This window comes from Anolis carolinensis, chromosome 6 (assembly GCF_035594765.1).
Source record: "Anolis carolinensis isolate JA03-04 chromosome 6, rAnoCar3.1.pri, whole genome shotgun sequence".
Taxonomy (NCBI): domain Eukaryota; kingdom Metazoa; phylum Chordata; class Lepidosauria; order Squamata; family Dactyloidae; genus Anolis; species Anolis carolinensis.
Genome location: NC_085846.1, coordinates 58,961,736 through 58,977,424, shown reverse-complemented (window position 1 = coordinate 58,977,424; position 15,689 = coordinate 58,961,736). Strand labels below are relative to the sequence as shown.

The 15,689-nt window shown below is 38.4% G+C and overlaps 1 protein-coding gene across 2 annotated transcripts; it reads right to left on the bottom strand.

The window, feature by feature from the left end:
* Positions 1-1,418: 1,418 nt before the first annotated feature.
* Positions 1,419-15,557, bottom strand: kbtbd2 (kelch repeat and BTB domain containing 2). 2 transcript variants are annotated; one of them, XM_008112827.3, is made up of 4 exons: positions 15,325-15,557; positions 7,330-7,856; positions 5,945-6,110; positions 1,419-4,094 (listed from the first exon to the last, which is right to left on the bottom strand). In XM_008112827.3, the coding sequence occupies exons 2-4, from the start codon at positions 7,497-7,499 to the stop codon at positions 2,559-2,561; spliced, it is 1,872 nt and encodes a 623-aa protein (XP_008111034.2). In that variant the 5' UTR covers positions 7,500-7,856; positions 15,325-15,557; the 3' UTR covers positions 1,419-2,558. The 2 variants fall into 2 exon arrangements, with proteins under 2 accessions (XP_008111034.2, XP_003222295.2); XM_003222247.4 differs by lacking the exon at positions 15,325-15,557 and adding an exon at positions 15,124-15,301.
* Positions 15,558-15,689: the final 132 nt, after the last annotated feature.

Sequence of the window (15,689 nt, the reverse complement as noted above, 5' to 3'; positions counted from 1 at the left end):
TGCTATTAACGTGGTTTCATGCAGAAAATGGGGCAGGACATGCGGATATGGGACAATCATTTTGTACAAGAGAACTAATTTATAATTTACAAAGAATGATGAAGGAAAAAAGGACAAAAGAGGAAAGTCATATCTAATGAATTTTAAGTCATGGATGTGCATAAAAGCAACATACAAATGCTATTGTGAGATCAGCAGCCTGTGATAACGAGGGCTGCATGCTCCCTAATTCTACCATACAAGCTGTAATTCAAAAATGTATTCTCAATATCAGCTACCAAAGCACTGACCAAAAATCCTAACGTTTTTCCCTATTAATTGCATTTTTGTATTCACTGCATTACATTCTAATTTATACTAACCAAAATTTCAAATTTATTCTAAAGGTGCTCAATGGAATCATTTTGTTAAAGAGCTATGAATATATGTGTGTTGTCAAATATACCTTATTCAGGATTCTTTAAAGAACTATCTCACTCAAGTTGTGGCCAGTTAGCTACAAATGATCAAATACTGTACAATACAATCCTCTTATCTAAACAAATAAAGGAATGAATCCAGTTGGAGAAGATTCACTAGTCCATAGCAATTTGGTTAGGCAACACATCACTGAATTTGCATTAAACTGTAGTAAACTGGAACAATTATTTCCTATAGACAGAAAAGAACAAAAAATTACATATAGTAACATTTAAAACAAAACAAACTTCTCTTTGGGCATAAATTCAAGAAGAGGGGACCTAATAACAAAAAACATGGGAAGAATACGCAGAAGTAGGAACTTTTCAGCTATGATTTCAGCTATGCCTAGCTACACAAGATCAGCTCTTACTCTGTGTATAGTTCCCACATAGTATTACATCCCATTCCAGTCCCAGGTTTGCTATCCATTTTTTAATTTTCTAAATTTCAAAGTATCCAGTAAAGTAAGCTTTGGTTCATGAAAGACTAAGTCACAACAAATGTGTTTTGCATTTGTAGGTTGCTCAAGACTCCTTCCTTTGTTATTACAAATTAACTAGAGCACCTCAATGTAATGTTTCTAGAATTATATATTCTACTTTCAGTAGGGTTGATTACTTTGTTCAGAAAAAGAGGCAGCAGGAAGAAGTAGCTGTCAATGTTTCTGTTTCCATCTACAATGTTGGCTGAAACAATTTCACATCTAAAGTTTTGAAGAAATGCTACAACCTTTTAGTCAATTGAATAACACAGAAAAGGAAGCAGGAGACATTTCCACTTCCTGTAGACTTGAGTTTTCTGAACGGCTGACATTGATCTACCAGTACATTAGCAGAAATGTTCATTGGTAAAAGAGAGATGTTGTTCACATACCTTGCCAATCATAGAAGCCACACTATTGTGTCTAAAAAGTGGTAAATGCACTGTCTTGGGAAAAAAAACACACGAGGAAAGGATCAATTCATTTTTTTAATAAATTAATATCATCCAAAATACAGTGCCAGAACATGATGCAGCTAAACATGCTAGTATGATCCATCATGAAGCACCTGTGCTCATGTAAGATTGGCGGCTCCCCGCTACTGCTAGTGGTTCCTGGGATTAATGCCAGAGCAGCACAAGTTTAACTGCTCTACTGCAGAGTATTCCTGAACAGAATTTGCTCCCCTCAGAAAAAGAAAAAAGAAAAATACAACTAAGGGATATCTATACACAGTCACACTACAGTAAATGCTTGTTATTAAATTAACAAAAATAAAGACCTGGTTAATCCACACTAACTCGTATACATTGGGACAGGGGAAAACATAAGCAGCAGGAAGTAATATGCATGAGCCAATGTTTTTGAAACAGAATGTAGAGCTATTTACTGATCAAAAGCTCCACGCAAACCCGCACTAGGAAGGGCTGGCAATCAGCACTGCAAGCCCAGCAACATAAGTTCACACGTGGTAAACTACCAGCTGCTCGGAAGACCTGTATTCTAAATAGACAGGTATAAGTTAGTGAAAATTCATGCACCTAATAATAATTACAATATTAATAATACAGCTTGACTGAGCCTGCAGTCATTTTGCCCTGCATGTCACTGTAAAATGGAAGATCTACCCTTCCTACCACAGGTAGATCCATGGGATTTGCTTCTTCTTTTACATGGCATTATTATACCAACACGGCTGCAACACAAGTGCAGCACATTTCATTAGGCCACACAATCTAGGTAACTAGCACATAGAGATTTCCAGAACTCACTCAAATATAACTGGAAGATACTTTGAGCAATTAACATACCATCCTAGAGACAGAAGCTGCTTTTGGGAAAGTTTCCTGAACTAAAAGTCTTCACAAGAATTTAGACAATAAGCAGATGCTTTAAGTTTGCAATATACATATAGATCCCATCAGCTCTCAGAGCATTTTTATTGAGATTATGGAAGCGTGTCTGCTCATAAATTCATTGATTTAAACTCAATGGCCACAAAAGGTAATGTAGGGCATACAGACAAGACAGCTTAAATGTTTCAGTTTCCAGCCCTCCTGCCTCAAAGAATTGTCATGATAACAAAGTATAGGCATGCATTTTCTGATTTTGGGGCCTATACTGGTGGTAGTGTGACCATCTCTCCATCCAACTCAAATTCATCAGCCCCATCTGCTGGAAAGAGATATGGAGGCGGCTTCCATGGGGACTCTTCAAGACAAGATGGGTACAGCTTTCCCACAGTACACCGGAAGTCTTTCCCCAAATCCCAGAGCACCCGTTCAGATATGTGTTGCCGTAAGAACCAGCGGTCAAGGTCCATATCATATTGGTAGGTTGCATACTTGGCTCTCTCATTCATATGAGTTTCTCGTATGAAGACACACAAAGTGTTAGAAATCACAACAGCTCTGACGCAGGGATCAGAATACCGTTTGGCAGGAATATTGGCTGCCATCTGCCATTCATTTTTATTCACATCATAAACCTCCACAGTTACGGAAGACCCATCTACAGTGCTAGTCGGGAGCCGAATACCAGGGTTGCCGCCAACATGCAGGCCTCCAATATAAAATATTTTATCTCCAAAAGCAGCAGCTGAAGCGAAACATCTACTAGTTTGTCTCATAGCCATTTCAACCCAAGCATCAGACCTGGGGAAGTAACAGTACATCAAATTGTGTGCCATTACATAAATGCAGTTATGAACAGCAACTGCTGTATTCCATTGCCACGCACAAGGCAGCGGGCTTACCATGGTCCATTCATCTCTTTCAGTATCGTATCTTTCCACAGTTCTTCTGTTGAGCTCTCCACCTACACTATCTCCTCCAATTGCATAGATGTGGCCTTCACAGCAAACCAGAGATGGCTTTATGCGAACAAACAGCATTGGACTCTTTGGAAACCAAGTGTTTTGCTGGGCATCAAACCAGTAAAAACAATTCACAGTTCGGAAGGCAACCTGAAGTTTGCTCGTTTTACTGTGGTTGGTTTTTGTGTTTTTCAGTGGGATTTGTCCACCTGCTATATAAATATCATTATCAGGAGTTACAAGTGTTCCAACCTTATGCAAATCAGCAGGAGGGCTGCAGAGCTTGTAAACTTTTTCAGCCTGTGGGCTGTAGCATATTGAAGAATAAAGACTACCAGGGTTTTCAGCAGCAGCTTCAATGAAGATCATCATTTCCTCTTTAGTCATTCCAAGTCTTGGTTTAAAAAACTTCGGCATAGATTTATATAATCCTTGAACCACTACCGATTTATCATTTGGTGGTAAGCCTTGAAACCAAGCTCTTTGTGTAACTTCAGAAAGCGCATCAATTCTTATTTGGCTAAGAACAGATGATAAATACTGTGATCGAGATTCTGTGTTGTACTCCAGCCACAACATAGCAGCTTCACGAACGGTCTCCTCTTTTTCCACATTTAAATTATCACTACTCAAAATGTCTATCAGCAGATCATGTGAGAGTTGTATGAAAGCCTCCTGGTGGTAAACAGCAGTGAACTTGTGTTCTACCATCCGTTTAGCATTCTGTTTCAACTCCTCACAACTGAAAAGATCAGCAAAACTTAAGAGTCGCACACAGTTCTCTGCATTTATTTTTTTGATTAAATATTCTCTACAGCGTTGTAACACATCTTCTACCTGCAATGAAAGGTCAATGCAAAAAGATCAAACTGATGATTACAGTAAGTTCAAGTATGCAATAATTTCCATATCACTGGTATGGGATCTAGGGTTCAAATTGGAAGAGAAACCATGGGACTTAATCTAGAAAATCCAAGCATATGAATAAATTTTAGCACAATGAGAGAAAATACATTGAAAATTATGCATAGATGGTACTATTCGCCCCTGAAACTATATAAAATTAATAATGGATTTCCAAATTATATTGGAGGGGCTTTTGAGATAATGTTCTAGCATGGATAAGGCAAATACAAATAGAGAAACAATACACTTCAGGGGAGCTCTACTAATTGATTTCTGTATTTGAAAACAAGAATGAGGATTTGGTAAACAAATATTATTCATGTTATGTGCTGCAGGATTCAAAATAGTCAACACTTGGAAAAACTAGAGAATTTGACAACAAATAATGGGTTAAATAGGATATGGGCTATAGCACTATTGGAAAAGCTATGTAAGTTATAGGCAAAGATTAGCAAAAGGAGAATTAGGAGAAGATCTGTTTGTTATCTGTATATGGAAACCATTTATTAATTTCATGTGTAAAAGTAATGGCGAATTCAAACCACCAAATTATCAAGAAAGACTGTGGATGAACAATTAGAAAATATATTACAACACTTATATGTAATTGATAAAGATAGAATTAGTAGTTGTATAGAATTAACAGATGTATTGTATATAACGCTATGTGAATGAAAACATGGGGGGATAGATCTGGGAATAGATAATGTAACAAGACCATTGTATTGTGTGAAATGTTGTGAAATTAGTCAATAAACTTTTAAGAAGTATGCAATAATTTCCCAATTTCTATGGAATCAACCTCTCTGTAATGTATTAAGTAATGTCTACTGATGAAGGATACAGTGACAGAGAGTAACAGCCTCACATCTAAAGCTACTTTTGAAATTGTACCAAGAAAGTAGGATGCAAAAGAGAAAGCATTCAGTATTGTTTTCTGGGATCAGTATTACTTTATTGCTATCGAGACCACTGTATCAAAGCAAACATTAACTTATTTGCAATTTCTGCATTAAAATGAGCATTCTATCAGGCTCTGTCAAGAAATTGCCAGAGAGAATTTGCAGTAAATTCAGAAATGCAACGAAGTCTTCTAAGCAAAGGACAGTATGGCAGTAAACTGATGCAAACAATCCCAAATGAAGCAATTTAAACCTGTGTCCTTATTATGGGCTGCAGTTTGCCAGAATTTCTCAAACTTTAACACTTGCACCTTGCAGCATCAGAATGAGTATGAATGTCTAATGTCCGGTATGTTGTAAAGGTAGTATGTGGAGATGAATAAATTGAGAATTAGTGCCTTTAGGCTGTGTTTGGACATCACAAAAATTAAATTCAAGAGAATTTCAACTTTTTAAGGAGAAGCACTCATGATAGTGATTAATAATGGCTAATTACTCCCACTTGTAAAAAGTGCAAACCGTGACTTTTAAAAAATGAAGGGTTAATTCTTTAGTTTGTTGAGGAGGAAGCAAAACAGAAACTTCCTGCCTTGTTCATACAGTTCCCTGCCTTGTTTAGGCACTCCAATCAGACAGTACAAAGGAGGATTCTGGTCATCAGTATAGACCAGGATTCCTGTAAGCCATTAGCTTATTATGATGAGTGAATTGTTCTTTAGTGTGAGATATTAAAATTTCTATCTAATACATCCTTTTGTCTTAAAAAAATATTTAGCACAGGTTCCCCTGAGAAGGCTTGTTAAAATCTATTCATATGATTCAACTAAAACAGCCAAACATTAAAGAATCTATATGCAATATAAATAAGGTCACTCCTACCTGTAAGAAGCAAGCTGTTTCATAAAGCTGTTCAACTGTTGTGTCATTTATTGCCAAATTACCCGTGTAAGCATAAGTTATTATGATCTGTAAAGTGGCTGCATCAACATTCCTCAGATGGATATGTGTTTGTTTGCTTTCACTCAACCCACTCATAAACATAGCCCTAAAGGATGGGAAAAAACAAAACAATAATTACAATTATAGTCATTTTTATCTTAATTTCTCCAACTCTCTGGAAACCACAGGAGAATAAACTTCTGTATATTTTTTTAAAAATATGCTTTGATTCACAGTGGATGCATTCTAAGTTGCTGGTGCTCATAATCCCTTTAAAACTTGACCACATTTCACTCAAGTATGATTGCATATGACTATCCAGTATATCAGCTTGACTTTCAGTTTGGACTGGAAGATTTCATACTCAACACTATAAAGATTATGTCAGCAATCCCCAAGTACTACTGAAATGGAAGAATACATGAATCATATCATCTGCTTTGCTGTTTTTTCAAGGTTTAAATGTCTAAAACCATTCAAGTTTGTTCAAGCTAACAAAATGTACATCATATCTTGACTTAACAGGTTCTAAAAATCAAAATAATTTTAACTGAATGTGCAAGTTTGATTTGCAAGAATTCTCTAAAAACTTTACCTAGTGCCCTTTTCTTTTCAATAACTTTTGTTTCAATTCAAACACATACTTCCGAAAGTAAGAACTTTTGAGAGGCAAAATCATGCTACACCAACTCTGTACACAAGCTCACCTTTAAGCAAGTATTTCTCAGCAAATGTTTAATACTCAGGTCCAGTTCCTACTAACAGCCAAGCCATATAGGCTATCCCTGTGGCTGGATATGGAAGTGAGCCGCAAGCTTTTATTTCTTCTCCTCTGTCTGAGCATGTACAGTATATGTAAAAAGAACCAACACACAGCAGTCCAATACAGCAAAGTTGTTTTGCACTGCATGGATGGCCTATATATCTAAGCATGGGCAAGTGAGACTCTTACTCTGATCCCGTCGAGATATATATCAGTAAGCCTTACACATATATCACTCTGCTACCTCAAACCAAAGAGCAAGAGTGCAGTCGGAACTGGCATTTTGAGGAGCCAATTTACTGCTTCCAGAGTTTTCCACAAGCCATTACACTGCCAAAAGTTCAAAACCCTAAAATCAAATTAGAAGCAATCAGAAGTCGAGTTATGGTTTTGAAAAAAATTGGCAGTTTTTTTTAATGTAGCTGACTATTTCAAAAGCAAATAATTGGATTCACCCTTTTTTGTCCAAAAGGTATGGCCTGGGAACCTGGGTGGAATCAAGGGCTGCAAAACACTATATTAACTAATAACTCAGAAGTAAAACACTATTTTAAGTACATACCTGAAATAAGAGCTACATGTAGCAAGAACCATCTTATGACATGGGAATTCAGTGCCCTCAACAATTAAAACAATGTCAGTTAGCAACTGCTGTTCATAGAACAATTTCAACTGCTCCAGTAAGGATACAGCATATTCTGTGTTGATCTGCCTTTCTTCCTGGGTAGACATGACTGCATTCCATTTATATGTTCAGGACCAGATTAGAGAAGCCACTTTGTTTCAACAGGAAAGTGGTCAAGCAACAATTTCTTGAAAACTCGGAAGAAATTATGGGTGATACTCTTTGAAGTCTTTGACAAAGTTATGAAGACATAGAACAACGATGGACTGTACTTCTGGATTAAGAATACTTCAGATGTTGATACATTCCTAGAGTGGAATGTGCTGACTTGATGTCAATCTGTTCTCCTGAGACATTCAAAAATGACAGGCAAGTTCTTGGTGAGATTTCCAGTGAGGCATCACACAAGCAAACAAACAGAATTTTTGAGGTAGCTGTTCTTCAATCAATGGCTGCACTTGTGACTAGAAGAGAAAAAATATAGTCATTTTTATGAAGTCATTTTCCTATAGTTCCATGTAAAAATATTTGTATCTATTTAAACAATTACCGACATGTCTTTAACAATGAACATTCTCAGGTATGAGAACAAAGGGGGAAAGTAAAATCAATACTTTCCCCATCTTTTAATATAATAGGAATATCTACAACAGAACAAATAGTGGTTTGAGTGTTGGGACCATGTTTCAAATACTCACTCAGTTCCAAAAACCTGCTGTTTGACCTTGGGTTTCACTCTCTCAGGCTAAGGCATTAGCAAATCTCTGACTAAATTTTGACAAGAAAACTCTATGCTACAAATGCAAAAAAGCAGTCGACTTGAAAGCACCTAAGTACACCACTATTAGAAAAAAAGATATTGAATTGACCTATGTATGTGGCAAACTGGTTTTGCCTCTGTGCTTTGCAATAATCGCAATACTTTTGCATTTCCCCTAAAATATGTAAAATGATAACCATCTGTGAATGTGGAGAGCCAACTATACTAGAAAAGGAAAGGTATCTTAGTGCCAAGCAATTTGCATTAATGACTAAAATTCAGCAGCCTCTTTGGGCTTAGAAATTATCGGTACCCAGTATAAATAAAATAAACTATATTATTATTATTATTATTATTATTATTATTATTGTAATAGTAGTAGTAGTAGTAATAGTAGTATTTTCATATCTTACTTTCTCTAAAAAGAGACCCAAAGCACTCACAACACTAAAAATACAATATTAAAATCTACAATTTAAAATCTAAAAAATACGACTGAATAAAAAAAATTATTTTGTTAGCAAATATGTAAATTATTATAATGCATGAATATCTGCGGCTAAGCCCACTTTAGAGGTCACAACTCTTCGTTCAGCGACTGAACAAATAAACAACACAAGCCCAAGTTAAGAGTGCAGCTAATGCATCATTCAAAATATGTAAAGAAGTAAGATAACTACTTTGTGGCACAGACCCAAAAAGGTCCAGGAGGCCACGCCAATTTCAGAAGGACTGAACCAACCTCAACATGATATCCATTCTTCCTCAACCTATCTTTGTATGCGAGCTAGATGCAGTGGTTAATGGTATCAAAACACACAGACAAATCAAGAATTGCTCTCCATAGTAATTCAGTTCTAAAATGTATCCTGAAACCAGAATGAATGGGGATTGAGTAAAAAATTTCTGTGTTTAGTATTTATAGGCTTGTGTGTACTTCAAAACTACGTTCCTGCATCTGGAGCTTGATTGGTGGCTGGTGTGACTGGATCCTGCATGTCCTCAGTATGCTAAACAACTCATATTCCAAAACTGGAAAGAATATTTTCACCATTAAGTGGTGAGAGGATTTTACAGCTTATGTGCATTCTACTGATGCCACCTCCAAGCAAACCTGTTTTAGATATGGTCATTCTATATCTCTATGCATATGGCTAGCCCATTATTACATCCTCTTAGGCAGATGGTGATGGTGTGTTTATTTTTTATTTATAAATAAATAAATATTTATTTATTATATTTATTTCTCCCTGGGTGAGAAGAGTGATATATAAATTAAATAAATAAATATTTATAAGTAAGTTCATCCAGGTCACCTTCAAACTGAATAACATAGAACGGCCCCTAAAATGGAACAGTCGAAACAAGATAATTAGTCAAATTAGGCAACTGAGGAGTTGTTTCAAATAAGGGCCTACAACTACAGTACCTACAGGATTGCAGATATACATACATAGAGGCTTTAAAGTAAGCAGAACAAGTGCCAATCACACAAGTAACCAGTCATACTTGTGTGATGTGCTGGCCTCTATTGGGCTTTTCTCAATTATTCAGCACATCTTTCAAATATTTTATTACATTTCTAGTTCTCAGAGCTCACTGAGATTTTAGCCTAAGTGCTTGCAACTCAGATCTGTTTCATACAAATCTAATATCCTGTTTTCTTGCACTCTTACCAAGGATGTCTCATCTAATCCAAATGGAGTTCAGATCCCAAGGCAATTTCAGCATATGCATTCCTAACCTTTACCAGCATGACTGGTTTATCCTTATGGCAGAATCCATGTGATAAACATATTTCCCATGATAGCATACTTTTTAAAAGATTCCAAACAGGATAACTGTGCAAGGCAGGGTTTCAACTCAAATGAAAAGTGGTTTTTGAGCAAGAAAATCAGAAACTTCATGCTCTTATCATTCATATATACAGCCCATACCAGTCTTTTTGAAAAATCTTGATGCAGACTTATACTCTATTCATAGTTTTTTTTAAAGATTAATCAGTTTCAAATGACATACCATCTTCTGAAATTTAGATATGCAATGTTTATCTATCTCTATGTGTTTACTAGGGCTATAGCTAAACATGCTATGCTAGTATATATATATATATATATATATAAGCATAGCATGTTTAGCTATAGCCCTAATAAACGCCATAGAGATAAACATTGCATATCTAATTTCAGAAGATATAATATAGTTTACAATAATATATAATAATGATAACATATTGTATATACATATAATATTCATAATATTATATTGTAATACAATATAATACTAATAATACAATATAATAATATTAATTATGTATTATATTTTACATGTAATATTACTAATATTACCATATATTGATACAGTACAATATAGTAATTTATTACCAGTATTGTACTACCCTGTTTCCCCGAAAATAAGACAGGGTCTTATATTAATTTTTGCTCCCAAAGATGCACTAGGTCTTATTTTCAGGGGATGTCTTATTTTTCCATGAAGAATTCACATTTATTGTTGAACAACAAAATGAACATTTATTATATACTGTAAAGTAGTTGTCATCACAAACCAGCATAACCAGACAAACTGTGAATCCTATCAAGAATTTCTTGTTACTACCATTATTTACATGTACAACAATCTATGGTACCTCTTGCAGTTTAGGTTTCACAAGGTTTCCACGCTGATTTCTCTCTATTCTAGTTTCAATGTAGTCATGAATGATGAATAATATAATATACTATAATAATAATATGATAATATAATAATAATATAATGATATACAATATATTAATGAGATAATATAATATAGGATATAATAATAACAGAATATGATAATAATATGGTATTAATAGGATAATATAATAGAATAATAGAATGGAATAGAATGATATAAAATATATTAATAGGATAATATAAAATGGAATATAATAATAATAACAGAATATGCTAATAATAATAAAATAATAATATGATAATATAATAGAATAATAGTATAGAATATAATATAAAATATATTAATAGGGTAATATAAAATGGAATTTAATAATAACAGAATAATAATATAATAATATGAAAATATAATAGAATAATAATATAATGATATAATAATAATAAAAAATATAATATAATGATATAAAATATATTAATAGGATAATATAATAATGGGATTTAATAATAGTAACAGAATATGATGATAATAATATGGTAATAGAATAATAGTATAAAATAATCAGTTTCATGGCATAGGATAGGAATAAGGATGAGAGGAGAATCCCAATGCGTCCTGTACCTTTAAGGAGCGAAGCCTTGGGGAGGAGTTGAAAGCCCTCTTCCTTCCCTCCCACCCTCCCTTGCCAGGAGCCAATCAGAAGCCTTGGGGGCGAAGGCAGCATGGCCAGGAGGGAGATGGAAGGAAGAAACGGCAGCTCAGGGACAGGCAAGGCAAGGCAGGCACAGAAAGCAAGCACTTTCCCTCCCTGCCTCAGGTGTATGAATGAGTGCTGCTTCTGCCCTGCAGCCATGCTTCCCAATGGAACTCTGCTGCAGCCTTAGTTGCTAGGTCTTACTTTCAGGGGAGGCCTTATATTTGGCAATTCCCCCAAACCCCTGCTAGGTCTTATTCTTTGGGGAGGTCTTATTTTCGGGGAAACACGGTATGTTAATAATATAATATTGTATGTAAATTTAATTCGTAAGCCGCTCTGAGTCCCCTTCGGGGTGAGAAGGGTAGCATATAAATGTAGCAAATAAATAAATAAATAGGACAAAAACTGCTTTAATAGGTGAGCTATACTCCAAGTTACGTTGTATTATCAAACCTAGTGCTGCTTAGAAACAATGATTATTGCAAAAAGATAATTCTATTAGGAACAACATTAAGAGAAGTCTTGCAACTTGACCAAAAAATAAAAATAACAAGCAAACTTTATCATTCCCTGCCCCTGCTATCTACCTTATTCACCAAATGTATGGGATGAGAAAATGTCATGCCAATTGCTGAATAGTGTATATCCACTGAAACATTTTGCTTCAGCTCAACAATGTCTTAGTCTGTGCATGTCTAAAAGTACTTCATCTATTTCACAGGCTTTTCTGAGGCAAGGAATACTCAGAGGCAGTTTTACCAGTTCATTTATCTGAAATACAACCCACAATACCCAATGGCATATAACCCAGAATATCAAGTCAGAATAACCCACAATATCTGCTTTGAACTTGGTTATCTGAGGGCGGTTCCAGACGGCAATAAAGTCTGCTTCGACCCGGGTTTAAAATCCCGGGTCAGGGCGGACTGCAATCTACACACCCCCAAAAAAGCCAGCGCTTTCTGCGGGCACTGTCTACATGTCTTTCCGGTACGTACCGGTAGAACAGGGAGACAGCCCCCATGTTTCCCCAACCCTCCTCCCAAAAAACCTTTTTAAAAATAACAGAACTTATCCGACCTCCATTAGTGTGGTGCCGGAGCTCTACTCGCGCATAGGAACAACACGTCAGGAGAAGGGGGCAGGAGCAATTTTCTTCCTCCCCCCTTTCTCCTGGCACGTCATTCCCACATGCCAAGAGAGTTCCAACACTTTTAGTTTTAAGAGTTTTTTTTGGGGGGGGGGGGGGGGGGGTTAGAGCCCTCTCGGCTTTCCCGGGTCTAATTCAATCTGGAAAACACAAGACGGCTGTGCAGATAGCCCCTTCAGAAGTGCCAGGACTTCTGATTGGCCAGTCCAGACAGTGGCCATAGTGGGTTTACCTTTCAAGGAGGCGCAGGACAAGCCCACTAAAAAATTAATTTGCTACAAAGCACTTTTCCTGCTTTGTGACGAAAGCATTCACGTCATCTGGATGAATATCCGAGAGGATGTGCTCTGAGTCCACACTGCCATATATTCCAGTTCAAAGCAGATAATGTGGGACTTTATTCAGCTGTGTAAAAGGGGCCCCAGATAGGTCCTATATCCCAGGATCTGATTCCAGGTTTTCTGTTTATCCCAGGTGACCTGGCAGTGCGGAGTCATATAATCCAGTTTAAAGCAGAAAACCTGGGATCAGATCCTGGGATACAGGGCCTGTTTGGAAGGGCCCTAAGAAATCTGAAGCACAAAGATGTGAACTAAAAGTTTACTCTAGGGCCCTTCCATACAGCCCTATATCCAAGAATATCAAGGCAGAAAATCCCACATTATTTGAGTGTGGACTCAGATAACCCAGTTCAAAGCAGGTATTCTGGGATATGGGGCTGTGTGGAAGGGCCCCCAGTTCAAAGCAGATATTGTGGGATTTTCTGCCTTGATATTCTGGTATATAGGGCTGCGTGGAAGGGCCCTATCTTGAGAGACAGGAAAAGGATTTTATTATCCCGCTTAAAAACCCTTATAGAAAAACACATCACAATTTTGTATTTCCAAACCGGTTTGGAAAGGAGTGGGAAAATTACTTCCATCTTTTTCATGCTCTCAGGCAAATAACATCCTTGATCACTCACTGAGGCCCCTTCCATACACCTGAATAGACTTCCACATTTTCTGCGTTGAGCTGGAATATATGATAGTATGGACTCAAACAACCCAGTTCAAAGCAGATATTGTGAGATATTTTGCCTTGATATTCTGGGTTATACGGCTGTGTGGAAGGGCCCTAGGAGGCAACTATATTAAATGCCCTGTTTTTCTTTTCAGAGAAGAATATTAGTACAGACAGCCCCTGAACTATTATCACCATATTATCACCAAAATTCCATTGGTGGATGAGTAAATGATATTTTTTTTATTACTGTGGACTATCCAAGTGTAGGCAGTTCCCAAGTTACAAACATCCGATTTAGGGCCCTTCCAGACAGGCCCTATATCTCAGGATCTGATCCCAGATTATCTGTTTATCCCAGATGACCTGGCAGTGCGGACTCCTATATTCCAGTTTAAAGCAGAGAACCTGGTATCAGATCCTAGGATATTGGGCCTGTCTGGAAGGGCCCTGGTTTATCCGAGTTCACACAACCATATTTCCCAGTTCAAAGCAGTTAATGTGGGATTTTATTCAGCTGTGTGGAAGGGCCCCCAGACAGGTCCTATATCTGTATCTGATCCCAGATTTTCTGTTTATCCTTGACGGCCTGAAAGCGAGGAGTCATATAATCCAGTTTAAAGCAGAAAACCTGGGATCAGATCCTGGGATATTGGGCCTGTTTGGAAGGGCCCTGGGTTATCTGTATCCAGACAGCCTTATATCCCAGTTCAAAGCAGATAATGTGGGGTTTTATTCAGTTGTGTGGAAGGGGCCCCAGATAGGTCCTATATCCCAGGATCTGATCCCAGATATTCTGTTTATCCCAAATGATCTGGCAGTGCGGACTCATATAATTTTGTTTAAAACCTGGGATCAGATCCTGGGACATTGGGCTTGTTTGGAAGGGCCCTTACATATGAATTGTAGTTTTGAAGTGACACAACAGGAAACGAGAAGAAATCTACCCCTAGTAAGGGAAATATAGGGCCTTTCCACACAGCCCTATATCCCAAAATATCAAGGCAGAAAATCCCACGTTACCTGTTGTGAACTGAAATATATGGCAGTGTGGACTCAGACAACCCAGTTCAAAGATATTGTGGGATTTTCTGCCTTGATATTCTGGGATATAGGGCTGTGTGGAAAGGCCCTCACTCCTGGGAGAGTTTTCATGCCTCCACTGAAGCTTTCTCGCCAATCCTTGTTTCCACAATAAGCCAAAGTCTCAAAATCCAATTCAGAAAAGGTGAAATCTTCCGGGCAGAGACAGCAAAGCAAACGTTCCCGGGGCCTCAAGGCTTCCCTTCCTGAAAGGCCACCCCCGCGCCAGACAAAGCGGCCTCGTGCCCGCGCCTCCCCGCGGGGTGACATTGGAGACGGGCGCCTGCCGGAGCGGGAGTCCCCCTCCCAATGAAAGTGACAAGGGTCTTCCAGGGGGGCCTGCACACGCTCCGCCCCCCGCCCATACATACACTTTACTCCTCGCCGCCTTTTCTCCTCAGCGGCACTGGAGGAAGGCCGCAGGTTGACTCCTGGGAAAGGAAGGAAGGGGATGCAGGCTCGCGGGGTGGGGCTTGGGGCTGTTTCCTTTCTTTGCCTCTCAGGCAAAGGCCTAGGTGGCAAGTAGTGTAAGACGGGACCTCCCTCGTAACCCGCCTCCCGCCCTCGCTCACCTCCGGTCTGCGCCCCCAGAGCCCCTCAGTCTCCTCCCGGGCGCGGAGAAGGCGGGGGTGGGGGAAGGGCCCACGGCGCCTGCGCGCGCTCTCTTCCCCGACGTCCGTTGAAGCGCCGCAGAGCGCACGAGCGAGAGAAGGGAAAGGGAGGGGGCGCGCGCAGGGAAAGGAAGCGGCGTTAGAAGCAAACGTCCCACGCTTGGCGCATGCGTATTTTTAGCCGCTCCTCTCGCCCTCCCCCCTCTTTTCCTCGTCGCGGGAAGGAGCTGCCTGCCCTCGCTGGGCATGCGCGGTTGCCGTTATAGTCATCCGAAATGGTTCCTCAGGCCAAGGAATCAGGCCAGAGCGCCTATTTTTTTCCCGTC